The 14,679-nt window shown below is 37.2% G+C and overlaps 1 protein-coding gene and 1 pseudogene across 2 annotated transcripts; one reads left to right on the top strand and one right to left on the bottom strand.

The window, feature by feature from the left end:
* Nucleotides 1–1,198: 1,198 nt before the first annotated feature.
* On the top strand, nt 1,199–2,544 carry LOC103950799 (annotated as a pseudogene).
* A 3,046-nt stretch (nt 2,545–5,590) lies between these two features.
* Nucleotides 5,591–10,309, bottom strand: LOC103950750 (trihelix transcription factor GTL1). Of its 2 annotated transcripts, none has more exons than XM_009361982.2 (3): nt 9,302–10,307; nt 6,884–8,486; nt 5,591–6,623 (listed from the first exon to the last, which is right to left on the bottom strand). In XM_009361982.2, exons 1-3 carry the CDS (start codon nt 9,673–9,675, stop codon nt 6,324–6,326), a joined length of 2,277 nt encoding a protein of 758 aa, XP_009360257.2. In that variant the 5' UTR covers nt 9,676–10,307; the 3' UTR covers nt 5,591–6,323. The 2 variants fall into 2 exon arrangements, with proteins under 2 accessions (XP_009360257.2, XP_009360258.2); XM_009361983.2 differs by having other exon boundaries at nt 6,464–6,619; nt 9,302–10,309.
* Nucleotides 10,310–14,679: the final 4,370 nt, after the last annotated feature.

Genomic DNA, 14,679 nt, shown 5'->3' on the forward strand with positions numbered 1-14,679 from the left:
AATAAGTGATTATAATTCTTGGTGAAAGCAGAAAAGTGAAAGTACAGGCAAGAAAAAAGGTTAGCTCACCAAAAAGAAAGGAGGTGGATTGTCTCTCTTTCTATTTTCTTACTCTTTTATGTCCTTCTATGATATGTGGTTACAATTAAGTCATATCAATATTTTATATTAATTTTTTATAAAAATAATAAAAATATAAAATATTACGTGGTTTATCCATGATCACACAAACAGAATGGCAGACAATCCACCTCCAAAAAGAAAAAAAGGCTTTGCTTTTCATTTGCGTACTAGACAGTACACGTGATGCAAAAGGAAGGAATCTCATCACTACAATGCTTTGATTACAAACCATAACGAATAAAGTATAAAATAAAGAGGAAATAACAGGAGTGTTCCTGAGGTAAAAATAAGAGTACGGAAATTACTTTTTTTAAATAAATCATAGATTGCTGCATCATTTCTATAAGCAACATCTCAAGTAAAACGGAATATGCTTTTAACAATTTGAGCTACGATCCTCTGTAATATTACATCATTGATCACACAACGCAAATTACATCCAAATATGATTACTTTGAAAATTTTATTGTGGAGCCAAAAATAATCGAGAAAAATATGGAGGCGACACATGGATTCTAGAGTATAAAAAGACAAAATTACCCTCGAGGTACAACGAAGCTTCTACGCGCAAGCAGCAAACAATCATGACTCAATCAAGGTCAAAAGTGCTCAAAATAGGTAATCTTTCAAAACCTATTTCATCCATCCTCATCAAATCTTCTCCACAAGGTAATTCCAAAATCATTCCTTTGAAATTATATTAATTAGCTAATTAATTGATTTATTACTCTATTAATTTATTAATTAGCTAACAAATTATGAATCACATCCAAAAAACCATCCAAGTGGCCGGTCCCCACCTCCAAAAGGGGCCGGCCATACCCCTACAAATACCACCTCATTTTTTCCAAAACTCAATTCCAACTCTCTTGCAAAATTTTCTAAATTCTCCAAACATTTTTCCCTCAAAATTCTAACTTTGGCATCGGAGGTTCTTCAGCCAAAGCCCCACCCATTCATCGTGGGCGCGTGAGACTCTTGACATTAACCTAAGGTGTTATTTGTTTTGTAGGTGCAATTTTGTTCAAGAACAAGAAGGAAGAAATTTACATCCACATTTACCATCCACGTGTACATGTCTTATGGAGAAAGGGTACCATGTAAGTAACTTGAAAAACAAGAAAGAATCAAAAGAATCAATTCATTTCTGCAGATTGAGTTGCACAGTTTTGTTCTTTCATCTCCCCTATTGTTATATATACACACACAATTAATAAGATGCATGTATTTTTCAATTTTTATTGTTACAGATTCTTCCCTGTTTTTTCAAACTTTAATACTTGATGCCAAAAGAGAAAGAGTACAACCTGGTACCTTCATTAAATTAGTTGTTTAATTAATGAACTATGTTTGCTGAAAGAAGAGGAGCAAGTACTGCTGAAATTCAATCACAAATAGACAAGCCACTAATTATAATTTTTCAATTTCAAATATTCGGACACATGTCTATTTGTGATATGCTTTTCTTTTTGTAGTGAAGCATGGTTCTTAATTAATACTTCCACCAACGCCAATCACGTTTAAATTTTTATTGGGTAAATTACAGTTTACCTCCTCAGGTTTGGGGTCGATTTCAATTCCTTACAACGTCTTTAAAACATTTAAATTTCATACATTTACTATCGTTTTATTTCCATTTCATACATCTATTAGAAAATATGTTAAGTAAACCGTTAAGTGATGATGTGGCAAATAAGGGATCTCCATTTGTGCTGACCTGGCTGCCACGTGGCTAAACACTTAATAAAAATTAAAAAAATTAATTAAATAAAGCAAAAAAAAAAAAAAAAAAGCCAGTTCGTTTTCCCCACCCAAGCACACCCCAACCCAGAATCTCATTCCCCCACCCCTTTTCCCAACCCGAGCACACCCTCCTCCAAGTTTTTCGGCCGTGTTGGCCTCATGTCCTTTATCTCCGTCGTCCCCGATTCCCAACATCCCAATTCATCTCTGCCAGGCTACTGTTGAGACCGTTTTTCTCAACGGTACGCTCTACCCGATTCCCGAGCTTCTCGGCAAAGCGTCCACTTCTGACGAGGCATCCAAGGACGATGTCGGCGGCGTCACTCTACGGACATGTGGAGGCTTCGAGATCTGAGTCACAACTCTGGTTCCTCATCCCGGTTCACCAGTTCCCGATCCGCCAGAGCCTCCTCGCTGCAATGCAATGGATCTGCCGCGGCCGACGAGTCCTCCACCAAGTTACTTCAGCTTCAGCAACATGCGGATTTAGATCTCCGGTTGACCCCGACCCCGTCTTTTAAACCCAAGCCCAATCCAGATACCTGACGACCGGGAACCCCGTCCATGAACTCAGATGAGTCCGACGTCACCATGTGCTTCGAGAGTGGGTTCAAAGATCAACATTCGTACTCTTACGTCGTTGGATCGGAGAGAAAGCTACTCAACTTGTTCCCCTGAGAAGTTTTCCCTTCCGCCAATTTTTTGTTGGTGAATCCGATGCGGCCATATGAAATTGAAATACGGAGTGTGCTCGGGTAGGGAAGACAAACTGGGTTTTTTGGATGGGAGGAGAGGTGAAGACAGTGGAGGAGGGTGGGGGAATGAGATTCTGGGTTAGGGGTGTGCTTAGGTGGGGAGAAGGGGTGGGGAAGACGAACTAGGTTTTGGCTTTTTTTTTAATTAATTATTTTAAATTTTAAATTTTTTTATTAAATGTTTAGCCACGTCAGCACAAATGGGGATCCCTTATTTGCTACGTCATTACTTAACGGTTTACTTAACAATTTTCTAACGGATGTATGAAATTGAAATAAAATGATAGTAAATGTATGAAATTGAAATGTTTTAAAGATGTTGTAAGGAATTGAAATCGACCCCAAACGTGAGGGGGGAAAATGTAATTTACCCATTTTTATTTTTGCGCCCCATGGAGAATACCTCAAATGATGGTGATGCTCACCATCCTATTTATCATCGTTAGATGAGTTTAACTTGTGAGATTGTGTGTAGTGGATAGACATAAATCTCAAAATCTAAACTCATTCAACGGCGATAAATAAAATGGTGAGCATTACCACTATTTAAGGATGGTGAATGAAAATGCACTATGTCCCATGTGCTCATTGTTCTGTATATGTATTTAAGGAACTTAATTATTTGTAATTAATTACTTTGAGATCATTATTATGTTCAGGCATGTATTATACATATTTTCCAACTGATAATTACACAAACACTTAAAGTGAAAAGATTGGAAGGCTTGTAAGGAAACACTACGTGGCATTGTGAGAGAGAAAATACAGTAACATGCAGATGAACATGAATGTTGGGCAAGATTGAGCTAGGGTTTGAATCCAGTATCTCTCCAAATTTGAAAAAAAAAAAAAAAAAAAAAACAAAAACAAAACTAATTATTAATCGTAAGATTAATTTGAGAAGCGTACATAATCAGGCTTTTTAGTATACATCAATGTATAGTGTACATTGTCTATTAAGTGACTCAAATTAACCTATTAAACTTTCTGAAAATTGACCCGTTAAACTTTCTGAAATTCTTTAACGCATGTTTAACCGTACAATTAAGAACTGTTAAGTCTTATAGGATTTGTCTTTGTTTGAAAACATATCTAGGGTTTTAAAACAAAATTGTGTAGTTTTGGATTTTAAGACATATATTTGGCAACAAAAAGAAAATGCTTACTATATTAACACCTAACATATGTTAAATAAACTCCGCATACTTAATACACCTCGCATCTGTTTTTTAACTAAAATTTATCGTAATACACCTTAGATATTTTCTCATAATACCCTCACATCCCACATTCTCAACATACACTTTACATTTTTTACACACACCCCACATTTTATATACACCCCCATATTCTTCACATCTTATAATACTCTGTCACAATCAAGATCGGAGGAAGATAAACAAGCTGACGTTTAAGGACAAGGATGGGAGGGGTATAAGCAGCAAGGGAAAGAACAATCAGATGGTATTGGTAATGTAAATGGCACTAGGACTTCGCCCAGATTGGCAAAACGTAGCTAAATGTTGATGTGGTTTCTTTGCATTTTCAGATGTATGAAAAAAAAAATTATTTTGATGTTGAATTGCAGAGCATAAATTATGTTTAGCCATTTTATTACTATTCTTATTTCATTAAATTGGGGTTATGCCATCCAACGACATACATAAAGAAGTATCGTTAATTTCTTCGCATTCCATTCAAGTTCTAACCCGGCAATTTCATCGTTTCGCTTGCATTTGTTGGGAAGAGAAAAAAGTAGAAAACTTTCAGTCTTATTCAATAAAATAGAAAAGATGTTTAATCGATTCCTGGGTTATAATAACCCTGCTTTTGCTTCCCAAGCAGGTATTGGGAATGGATGGTGAGGAATTTTGAGAGTTAAAAAAGATAAATAATATGTACTTAATATTATGTGGGCTGCTAATAAAAAATAAAAATAAAAAACCTAATGGAGTAAATAAGTTTAAATTTTTTGGTGATACAGATAAAAAGAAGGAAATCAAAGATTTATAAGTTCTAACCAACCCAAAATAATTAAGATATAAGAAAACCTTTTTGGAATATTGTGTGTGTGTGTATTTATATATATTTACAGCACAGTAATAAGAAAGATCGCAGACAACGCTATATTGTATATATCCGAGACTTGGATGTATTTACCGACCAATCAATCATGCATTCTCTTCTCATACGTGTGATACAAGTTAAAACGTATAACATTACGTGATTGTTTACTCGAGATATTATCACAATTATCTGTATAAGCATTCCATGTTTGAGTGTTTATCAAACTAAACCTTCATTATTACATGATTAAATTAAAACATATAACTATGTGTGATTAACTTAAAATACTGTTACAAAAGCGACTCCGTTCTCTTGTATACATCCAGTTATGGGCTGACGTGGTGAGCAGCAGCCAAATGCCTAACTCACCACCACCACATGTTCGGCCAAAAGCTCTGAAGCCCCATATTTCTCAAAAAAGTCTCTGAAATAAAAGTGAAATTCTCTCTCTCTCTCTCTCTCTCTCTCTCTCTCTCTCTCGCTCCCTCCCTCCCTCCTCTAGCCAGCTGGCATCAGTGATCCGCGTAGAGGTGTGGCTCTCCTCATAAATCACCCCATTTGCCTCTGCAGACAGCTACAATAAATGAATTATCCACTTGCTTTCATCACCATGCTCGTGTTTATCTGTAACTTTTTCATTTTTTATAAGGATTATACATTTATGGAAAATCACGAAGTTTGACAAAAAATGAATAAATAAGGAGATGGACTTCTATATATTATACCTAAACACAATAACCGTCGCATTTTATGTCAATAATATCAATTATGCAGTATTATTCATATAATATTGTACAATTCTCACGGAACGTTACGGTAAAAGTGAAATTGTATTTTGCAAATTGCTCCTTAAATAAAACGGAAAAAGAAAAAGATATATTGCGGAATTTGAATAGAGAATATGAATTCTAAAGAGAGCCCAGCTAGCTTGTTCATTCATTCAAACTAAGCAAAGTTTACAAAAGAAACTCAAAAGCTTAATTAATTAATTAATTAACAAGAACAATAATAAATAAAATAAAAGTGAAAAAAGAAAAGAAAGAATAATGCTGAATCATCACTGCTGATGTCTGCCTTGTGAAACCGTCCACTTTTTCTCTCCCTCACTCCACGTTTCCAGGGCTTGTTTTTCTTTTTCTTCTGTAACGATATATGACTGCTGCTATGTAAATTTAGAGCAAGCTTATTCCTTGTGTCTTAATCCAATCCCCCTCCCCGTTTTTCAAACGGTTTTTTTATTCACCAATAAATCAATAAATTGGAAAAAAGCTGAAACAAGTGATGACGACGGCGACGACGACGACTACCCGAGAAGAAGAAGAAGAAGAAGAAGAAGAAGATCAAGAAGACAGCAACAATCAAAAGGCGATGAAATCGGGTGGTGATGTTCAAAGGAGAATGAAAGAAATTAATTTAAAAAAAAAAACAAGAAAAAAAAAGATGAGAAAATGGAAGAAGTAATTTTTTGAGGGTTTCAACTTTAATTTGCTCATGTGAGGTATAATCTTACTTGAGCTAGATTGAGATACGTACATATTGTACAGTGATTTGGCCATGCACATTTCTCACTCGCATGCAAATGCATGCAAAAATCGATTCGGTTTTGATGTGGATTCGATCGATGGATCGATCATCTCATTGAACCATGGCGAGGAAAGAAGGTGCACCGTTGCCTCCGCCGTTAGACGAACGGCCTGTATTCTGCTTCTGAAACTCTATCTTATACGCCATCTTCCTCTCTTGTTCCGTTTCTTCATCGTCTTCCTCGTCAATGTCATCGTCTTCCATGTCCTCCTCCTCTTGATCCATAAGATTATCGCTATCCGCTTCCTCTATCCTGTTGTAGTCCTCTACTACTAAATGTTGTGGCAGCCCCTGGAAAACTTGCTGGTGATGATCATGCACTTCCATCAACTCCTTCACAATGTCTTCTGGCTTCAAATGCAAAACCAACAATCAGCATATATCTATGTAAAATACACTTAATTCACTCAAAAGTGTTGGCCAAATAATGCGGAGATGTAATTTTGAATCTCGTTTATTTTTAACAAGTAAGATACTGGCATGAATTTCATTTAATCTTAACGAGCAAGAAGCTAACAGGTCGCGGATTTCGACGATTCTAGTCTCTCTAGACCCTAGCATTGCAAGTATTTGTTACTAGATATATATATATATATATGGAGAAACTTTACCTTCTTGGCAGCCTCTTCTTTTCCCTCTCCAAAGAGGTTAGCTCTCAAATTTGTTTCCACACTTGTGCTATGATCTGCATCCTTGTTTTCTGATCCCGCCGCTACTACTTGCCCTTGTGTTTGTGACACTGTATGCGCACTTGGTTGCGGATGTGTGGATGAACCCGATTTTGGGTTCTCCTGTTGTTGCGGTTGTTGTTCCAGCCTATTTCCTAATGAGCTGCTGCTGCCGCCGCTAGACCCACCGCCAAGTACCCTTTTCCGGTAAAGGGCATCTAGTTCGTGAAAATATGGACACGTTTTCGCATCCTCCGGCCGCTTCTTGTTGCTCTCCTTCACCTTCTTGAAGTACTTGTTGATGTTCTCCCATTTCTCCTTGCACCTCTTGGAACTCCTCTTGTACCCCATCCGCCCCATACCGGCTGAGATTTCCTCCCAAAGTGGGCCCTTCGGACCTGCCTCTTGGTACCTCGGTTCAAGCCCACTCCTCAACTTTATCAGCGCCAGCACTTCTGCCTTCGGCCATCTAGAGGACGATGCAGGCTCGGAGCTCCCTCCTCCTCCACCGCTAGCAATATTCTCCTGCGGCGTCGGAGGTACCTGTTGTTCCGGTACAGCCATCACCGCTTGAACATTTTGAGTCTGCTGAGCATGACGAACTTGTTGCACTTGTTGCGGCGGCTGAGGTTGTTGCTGTTGCGGTGTTTGATATGTCTGTGTCGTCGGCTGTGGCGTTGTCTGTGGTAATGGAGCGACAACTGACACCGACGGAGACACAGGTGGTGGGGGAGCGACTTGGACGTTGACAGCCGGAGGCAACTGAATAGTCTGGCCAGTAATTTTCTGCAGGAAAGCGATAATGGCGGCGTCTCTGGAAGCAGAAATGGCCCGCTCTTGACTCATGAGCTCGTGCTCGCGAGTTAGCCGGGCCATCTCCTGACGCTTCCACGCCTCCTCCCTGATAGTCCTGTCCTGCTCCCTCTTCTCTATCACTTCTAGAAACCTCCGCTGCATGCTCTCTTGCTTTTGCATCACTTGCTTCATCAAAACCTCGAAAAACGCCATCATTTTTCGGGTACTTCCGCCGCCACTAGTTCCGGTACTAGTACTAGCACTCCCCCGTTTTCTCTTCCGACTCGAGGGCTCTCCTTCCATGTCATCATCGTCGTCCTCGTCGTCAGTTCCCGGGGAAGTCGACGAGCTGTTGGAGGAGAAGTTGACGTCCATCGGAGTGGCTGTAGGTTGCGACGAAGGTATTATTTGAATTGCAGTGGCTTGTTGCTGCTGTTGGGAGGGCATTACTGGAATCGTGGGTGACATTCTGAACGATGAGATGGGCATGGGGTTACTGACAGGCCCAAACCCGACGGAAACCGGGTTCGGAGACGCGTGTGCGGCGTGCACTCCCGAAGAGGCCGACACGTTGGCCGTCGTTGCGGCGGCGGTGCCATGTAAAGCCTCCATCTCGCTGAAAAACTTGTAACTTTTGCCGTCTTGGCGTCCCGCGCGGCCTTCTTTCGTCCGCTTGTAATATTTGTGAACGTTTTCGAATTTCTCCTTGCATTTCTTGGCATTTCTTTTGTACCCCAATTCCGCTAGTTTCCTGCACAATGCGTCACAAACCCATGTTTTGTTATATAATTAATCATTAAAAAAATTAATCAAATCCAATAAAATAGTACAAATCATCATCTTCCCAACTGGGACTCGAGGGAGGGGAAGGAGACAAAAATTAAATAAAAAAAAGGAGGGGAGAGAGTGGGAGGAGAACCTCCCAGGCTCCCATGATCCTCACTTGGTCTCTATCTCCTATAAATTAAATATATAATATTAGCTGTCTATAGTGGAAATTTTAAAGCATTAATTTTTTATTAGAAAAAGGAAAAAATTAAGAGAAAAAGAGGAAAATGTTGGTAATTTTTTATATTTTGGTGGGGAAATAAAGGAAATCTCATCGGGATTTTAAAAAACGGGTGTTTAATTTAAAGGGCGACAAAAACAGAGGGAGGAGGGAGGGATTGGTTGCAGGTGATGCAGTGGATCTGAGCCTCTCTAAATTCCAAGAAGAAGATGCTCGGCTCGTGAATCGTGATGGAAAGAGATAGAAGCCCCATGTCCCATGTGCGGCTGGCTGGCTCTGTATGAATGTATTTATATATATATATATATACAATATTTATGCAGAAAAATAATTAATTTCTTTTGTTTTTCAAAGAAAAAAAAAGGAATTTTGTGAAGATACCCAGAAATAATCAATATTGGGAATGCCAAAATGCTGAATTAGATGACTTGGGAAAAGCGGAAAATGAATGAACTTGATGACCAAAATTCAGAAGACTGGAAGAAAAAAAAAAAGAATGAATTTTGATTTGATTTATGTGATTTTTTTTTAAAATTGTTTTTGTTTTTGTTAATTACCTGGAGACATCTTCCCACAAGGGGCCTTTGAGGGTGGCGTCGCGGAAGGCCGCATCCATATCGGACCTGATTTTGAGAAGCGCCAAGGTCTCCTGACGCGGCCATCTGTTCCCGCTGGACCCACCACCTCCACTTCGATCCGCAAGAGCATCTTCAGCTGCAACAGCCGCACCGGACAGAGTCATGAGCTCGTCCATATTCACCGCCGCGGAAGCTGGCGGCCTGCTGCTGATTGGCGACGCCGCTTCCACCACCAGCTGACCTTGCTCCGCCGACGCCTCAGCTTCAGCAGCACTCATCTCTCCTCCTCCTCCGTAATGGGTTTGGGACCCTCCAACTCCTCCAGCTCCTCCTGCTGCTGGTTGCTGCTGCATAATCTCGCGAATTGAGAAAATGGGTTCTTCTCAGTTCCTCGACGCAGCTGAAAGATGTCGTCTTTCTTCCAATTCTTCACCGCTGATTCATGTACCCAGTGAAATTCATTGGGTACATTAAGCGGCGGGAAAGGCAGATCTTCTTCTTCCTCTTGAGTGTGAGAGAGAGAGGGTGAGGTGAAAGATGAGAGAGAGGAGGGGGAGGGGGAGGGAGAGTTAAGAGTAGAGGCAAAAGGAAGAAGGAGGAAGATTAGATTAGACAACTGGAAAGATGAAAGGCAGAAAGTGAATTTTCCTACGAGTTAGTGCTGGACTTGACACACTTGAGATTTGGTTTTTATTCATTAGTCTAATTAAAAACCCAAAAACAGAAAAGAAAATTAAAAAACATGAAATAATAATTAAGGAAAAAAGGAGGAAGATTTGAACTCGGAGGAGGAGGGTCTAATCAACATCTTCATCCCCTTCGAAACTGCAACAGTGCTGCTGCTGCTGCTGCCGCCTGCAAGAAATGACAGACAGAGAGAAAAGAAAGGACAGAAACAGTAGATGGGTTGTGGGGGAGAGAGATAAATGAGGAAAGAGAAATAGAGGAGAGAGAGAGAGAGAGAGAGAGAGAGAGAGAGGGAAGTGAATGAATGGAGAGATGACGATTATGAGGGTGATGATGATGAGAGAGAGAGAGAGAGACAGTGTGAGTGTGAGTGTGTGAGAGAGAGAGAGAGCAGATAAAATTATAAGAGATGCTGTGTTGTCAGCGGCTCTCACTTTGCTGCTAATAATTGTCAAAACCATTTACTACTATATTTTACTCTCTATTTTCTTAACTTTTAAGAATCAAGTGTTACACTAGTATTAAAGTCTACCGATATTTTTTGTACTTGTAAGTTTTAAATTTTAAGTTCAACTTTCATTTGTTCAAAAGTTCAACTTTCATTAATGGATAATTTGATGCATAATTACGATCGAGTCGTTGTTTGCTATTCATATGTACTTTTAAGCTTCAAATCTCAAGTTTGACTTATATAAATAGTAAAATTGATACATAATTATAATTAACACGCTATATAACTTAGTTTAAATCTCTCATTCCAATATCGAGCATACAAAAGTTATTTAAGTATGCAACATTGACAATGTTGTTGATGCTAAATATTAAATAGTAAACATCAATGTAAGATATGTAATGTTTAAATTTAACGATTAAATGTGCATCCAAAAAATTATGAGAATTCTAAAATGAATCAGAGTCAATTAGAGGCAATGTACAATAAGTATTTATCTATACTAGAAAAATTATGTTGATACATTAATTCCCTAATAAAACCTTACCATAGATTGCTTGCAAGATTCATTTGTATTATGACATCTTCAACGCTCTAGAAAATTTAGACTCAAATGTTAAATATGAGTTCAAATATTATATATTTTTCCACTCAAATGCATCAAAAAGTTAAAATTTATTTATTTTGAGTTGTATTGAAACCATGAAACTTATGCTTGAGTTTCAATATAAAATTTGAGTCTAAGTTGTAGCTCACGTCGATAAGAAAATATAGTATTTCAACTAGTAAAATAGCATTTGAATTTTTGCTCCAACCATGTCAAATGCATTCAAATTTCAGTTCTTATTCCAATATTGCATGAGATAGGATAAACATGCACCTTTTGTAGCCTTTCATAACTTCTGTTTAATCTCATTCGTTGTTTTCGTTGGATGTATTCAATATGATGGCCAAAAATGGGAAAAAAGTTTATGAGAGGCTCAAAATGATGTGTGAAATGTTACTTCAATTTAAGTTTAACATTGGTGTATATATGTATAAGGGAAGAAAACAAAAAATATAAAACGCTCCACTTTTGGACCCAAATATAAAAACCTAGGCTAAATTGTAGCAAATGTCCCTGAATTTTACTCTAAGTTAATATTCATCCTTGAAATCTTATATTAGTTTCTCCCGTCCTCCAATTTAATTCTGTGTTGCAACAATGGTTCTTCCTCCAAGTTTGTCTTCTTTTTCGGCAAATTTGAGGGTATAGTAGTCTTTCCAAATCTGGGTGTAAGGTTCTCATCACCAATTGAAGGAAAGAATTTTATTGAAAAAAAAAATAGAACGAAATGAAGAGCAAGAGGTTGATGGGATCCTACCATTTTCAACCTTTTTCTTTATTTTTTTATGATGCGATGAGAGAAGGAAATGCAGGATTGAGCAGCAATACTAGGATATTTCAATAAGTGATGACAATGGATTTTGTGTTCAATGTTCGAGCTTTCACGTAGCACATGAGTTATCAGGTTCGAGTTCTCTTCCATCCTACAACAACACGAGAGATCCCTTTGAAGCTGCAAAAAATCATATTTTCCCCCATCAAAAAGGTCAAATGCATGACATGTGATAGTTTTTGACGGTAACGATGACAAACTTGACGGAAATGACCACTTATGTAATATAGGGTTAACTTAGGGAACGGGTATAAAAATCACGAACGAAAACTAAACTCGAAGTAAAGTTTAGGGACCTTCATTACACTTAAGCCAAAAATATAAGTATAAAATTATAAGCTTGAAGATAACCATAAAGAACAACTCAACAATATGATTAATTTTGTGCGTAAATAACATTTACTTTTATATATATATGCCCTCTAAAATAATTATTCTAATCTCCTTTATAATTATTAAATTAAAAATGAATATTATTTTGAAATATTGATAATAATTTTCTATATAATATATATATCAAGGACGATCTGACCATTTTATATAATTTTTGGCATATGCTTTTGTGGGTCTACTCCGTAATGTATTTCAACGATTCGAAACGTTTATCTTTTATCAAAAATCACCCCAATCTGAAACTATATAACTGTTGGATGACGGGTTTAGGATTTCTTTATAAAACCGTATTCGTTTATTTTCTTCATTACAAATAAATGTCTTAATGGTTTTGGATTTACCTCATTTTTTTTTAAGGATGATCTCTAAATGATATTTTAGAAGACAAAAGGTTCAAATCATTAAAATATATTAAAAAGTGAGATTTATAAAAACGTATGTTGAACATTGTGTAAAAAAATGATGCCACAAATTTACCCCGAAGAAAAAAAAGATTAAAAGAAAATTCAAACTGAATGGAGCAAGGAGCATAAGCTAGGCAACTCTCACATCCATCTTAAGGAATAAAAATCAAGGCCATCTTTCCTTTGCCATCCCAATAATGTCCTACTGAATTGACCCAACAATCCCTCTCTGTGGGTGTGGCCTTGCACTATTGGACTTTGCTTTAACTTTACTATGTAACTTGGCAGCACCAACACTTTGCTCTCCTCCCCTCAAGTTGCGTTCTCACTCTATCTAATCTACACAGTTCCAACTGTCGCACTCAGTCGTCCACACACACGCGCAAAACTCGTAACTAAGCTGACAATTTTGTGTACTATCCGTTAACTTGACACGAACGACACGAAAATAACAGGTTTTTGGTCAATCTGTTAATGAATCAAGTCGTTATCCAGGTCATCTTTTAAGAACCCTTTTACGAGTCAGGTCATTATCGAGTAACCCATTAAGAATCCGTTAATGATAAGATATCATTTGTTAGATCTAGACATAAGCATGACAGTTTCTTGTATGACCTGTTAACCAGAAACAACATAACTCGTTAAGGAATCAAGTCGTTATGGGGTTATCTGTTAAAAATCCGCTAAGATGACGATTTTAACACAACACAACACGTTAAGATATCGAATATGACAAGAAAACAACACAAACACAACAAACATAACTCGTTTGCCATGCCTACTCGTAAGACATCGACAACTAAAACTCGCACGTAAACAACTAACGATAGCATTGTTTTATGCAACCGCCTGTCGAAAATAGCTGTAGCATATTCTTTTTTTACTTTGTTTCTTCACATTCAAAATTGACACCCTAGTTTTGAGCTGGAACAAACTAAAATTGTTGAAGCACACCAATTAGCTGCACAGGAATCAGAATATGATCTGCACTCACTCATCACGCTTAACCATGGTTTAAACTTTAAACTCAACCTAACCATACATACTCTGAGATCGATCTGTGGCTTTTTTAATATTACTTTTAGGTAGCAATTTAAATTATACTCTGCGTCCTCCTCTTCTTGCTCAAAACTGATATTATACAGATAATTTAATTATCATCGAGCGAATCTATGACACTATTTTTATACAAGTTTTGTGTAATTAACTTCATAATGTAATCATGTTTACCAAAAGTCATCTAAATATAAAACCATATGACGATTGGATTAAGGATTTAGAATTTCTTTGTAGAACTGTACTAGTTCATTTTCTTTACTACAAATAAATGTCTTAATGGTTTTGAACTTGTTTAATTTTTTGTAAGGATGATCTATAATTGATGTTTTAAAAAATAGACGATTCAAATCGTTAAAATACGTTTAGAAGAAAATTCCACAATGACACGTATTAAAATTGTGAAAAAAATGGTATCATGGAGTCCCATTATCTAATTATTAATTAATTAATTAAAATGACTATGTGGTGATTAATGAGAGAAATAGGGAAAATATGGATATTTTAAATCTCACATCGAAAGTCATTTAGTACTACGATCTAATAGTATTGTAAGTGAGAGATTTTAAGTTTAGTTCTCACCAAAAATAAATTTGAATCATATTATTATCAGTCTATTATGAAATTAACCTACTAATTATCTCTTAAAGTAAATAATATCGTTTGCTAAAAATAAAAATAACAAATAATAAAAAAAAAATTCACATCGAAAGTTTGATTTAACCTGGAGGGAGGAGGACCTGTGATGTTGTCAGATGAAGACTTTAGCTTAAGCAAAGTTGTTGTCGGTCCCACCTTCCATCCGACATGCTTAATAAGTCCCATGTGATTGGAGCCCTTGGAGGCTGATGGAATTTATCATATAAATCTCCATATATATATAGGAAGACTTTAAGAGGAGAGATCCTCGTTTTTTTTTTAAAATGA

This window comes from the organism of the source record quoted next, unplaced genomic scaffold, assembly GCF_019419815.1.
Source record: "Pyrus x bretschneideri cultivar Hongxiangsu unplaced genomic scaffold, Pyrus_bretschneideri_v1 Contig3, whole genome shotgun sequence".
Lineage (NCBI taxonomy): Eukaryota > Viridiplantae > Streptophyta > Magnoliopsida > Rosales > Rosaceae > Pyrus > Pyrus x bretschneideri.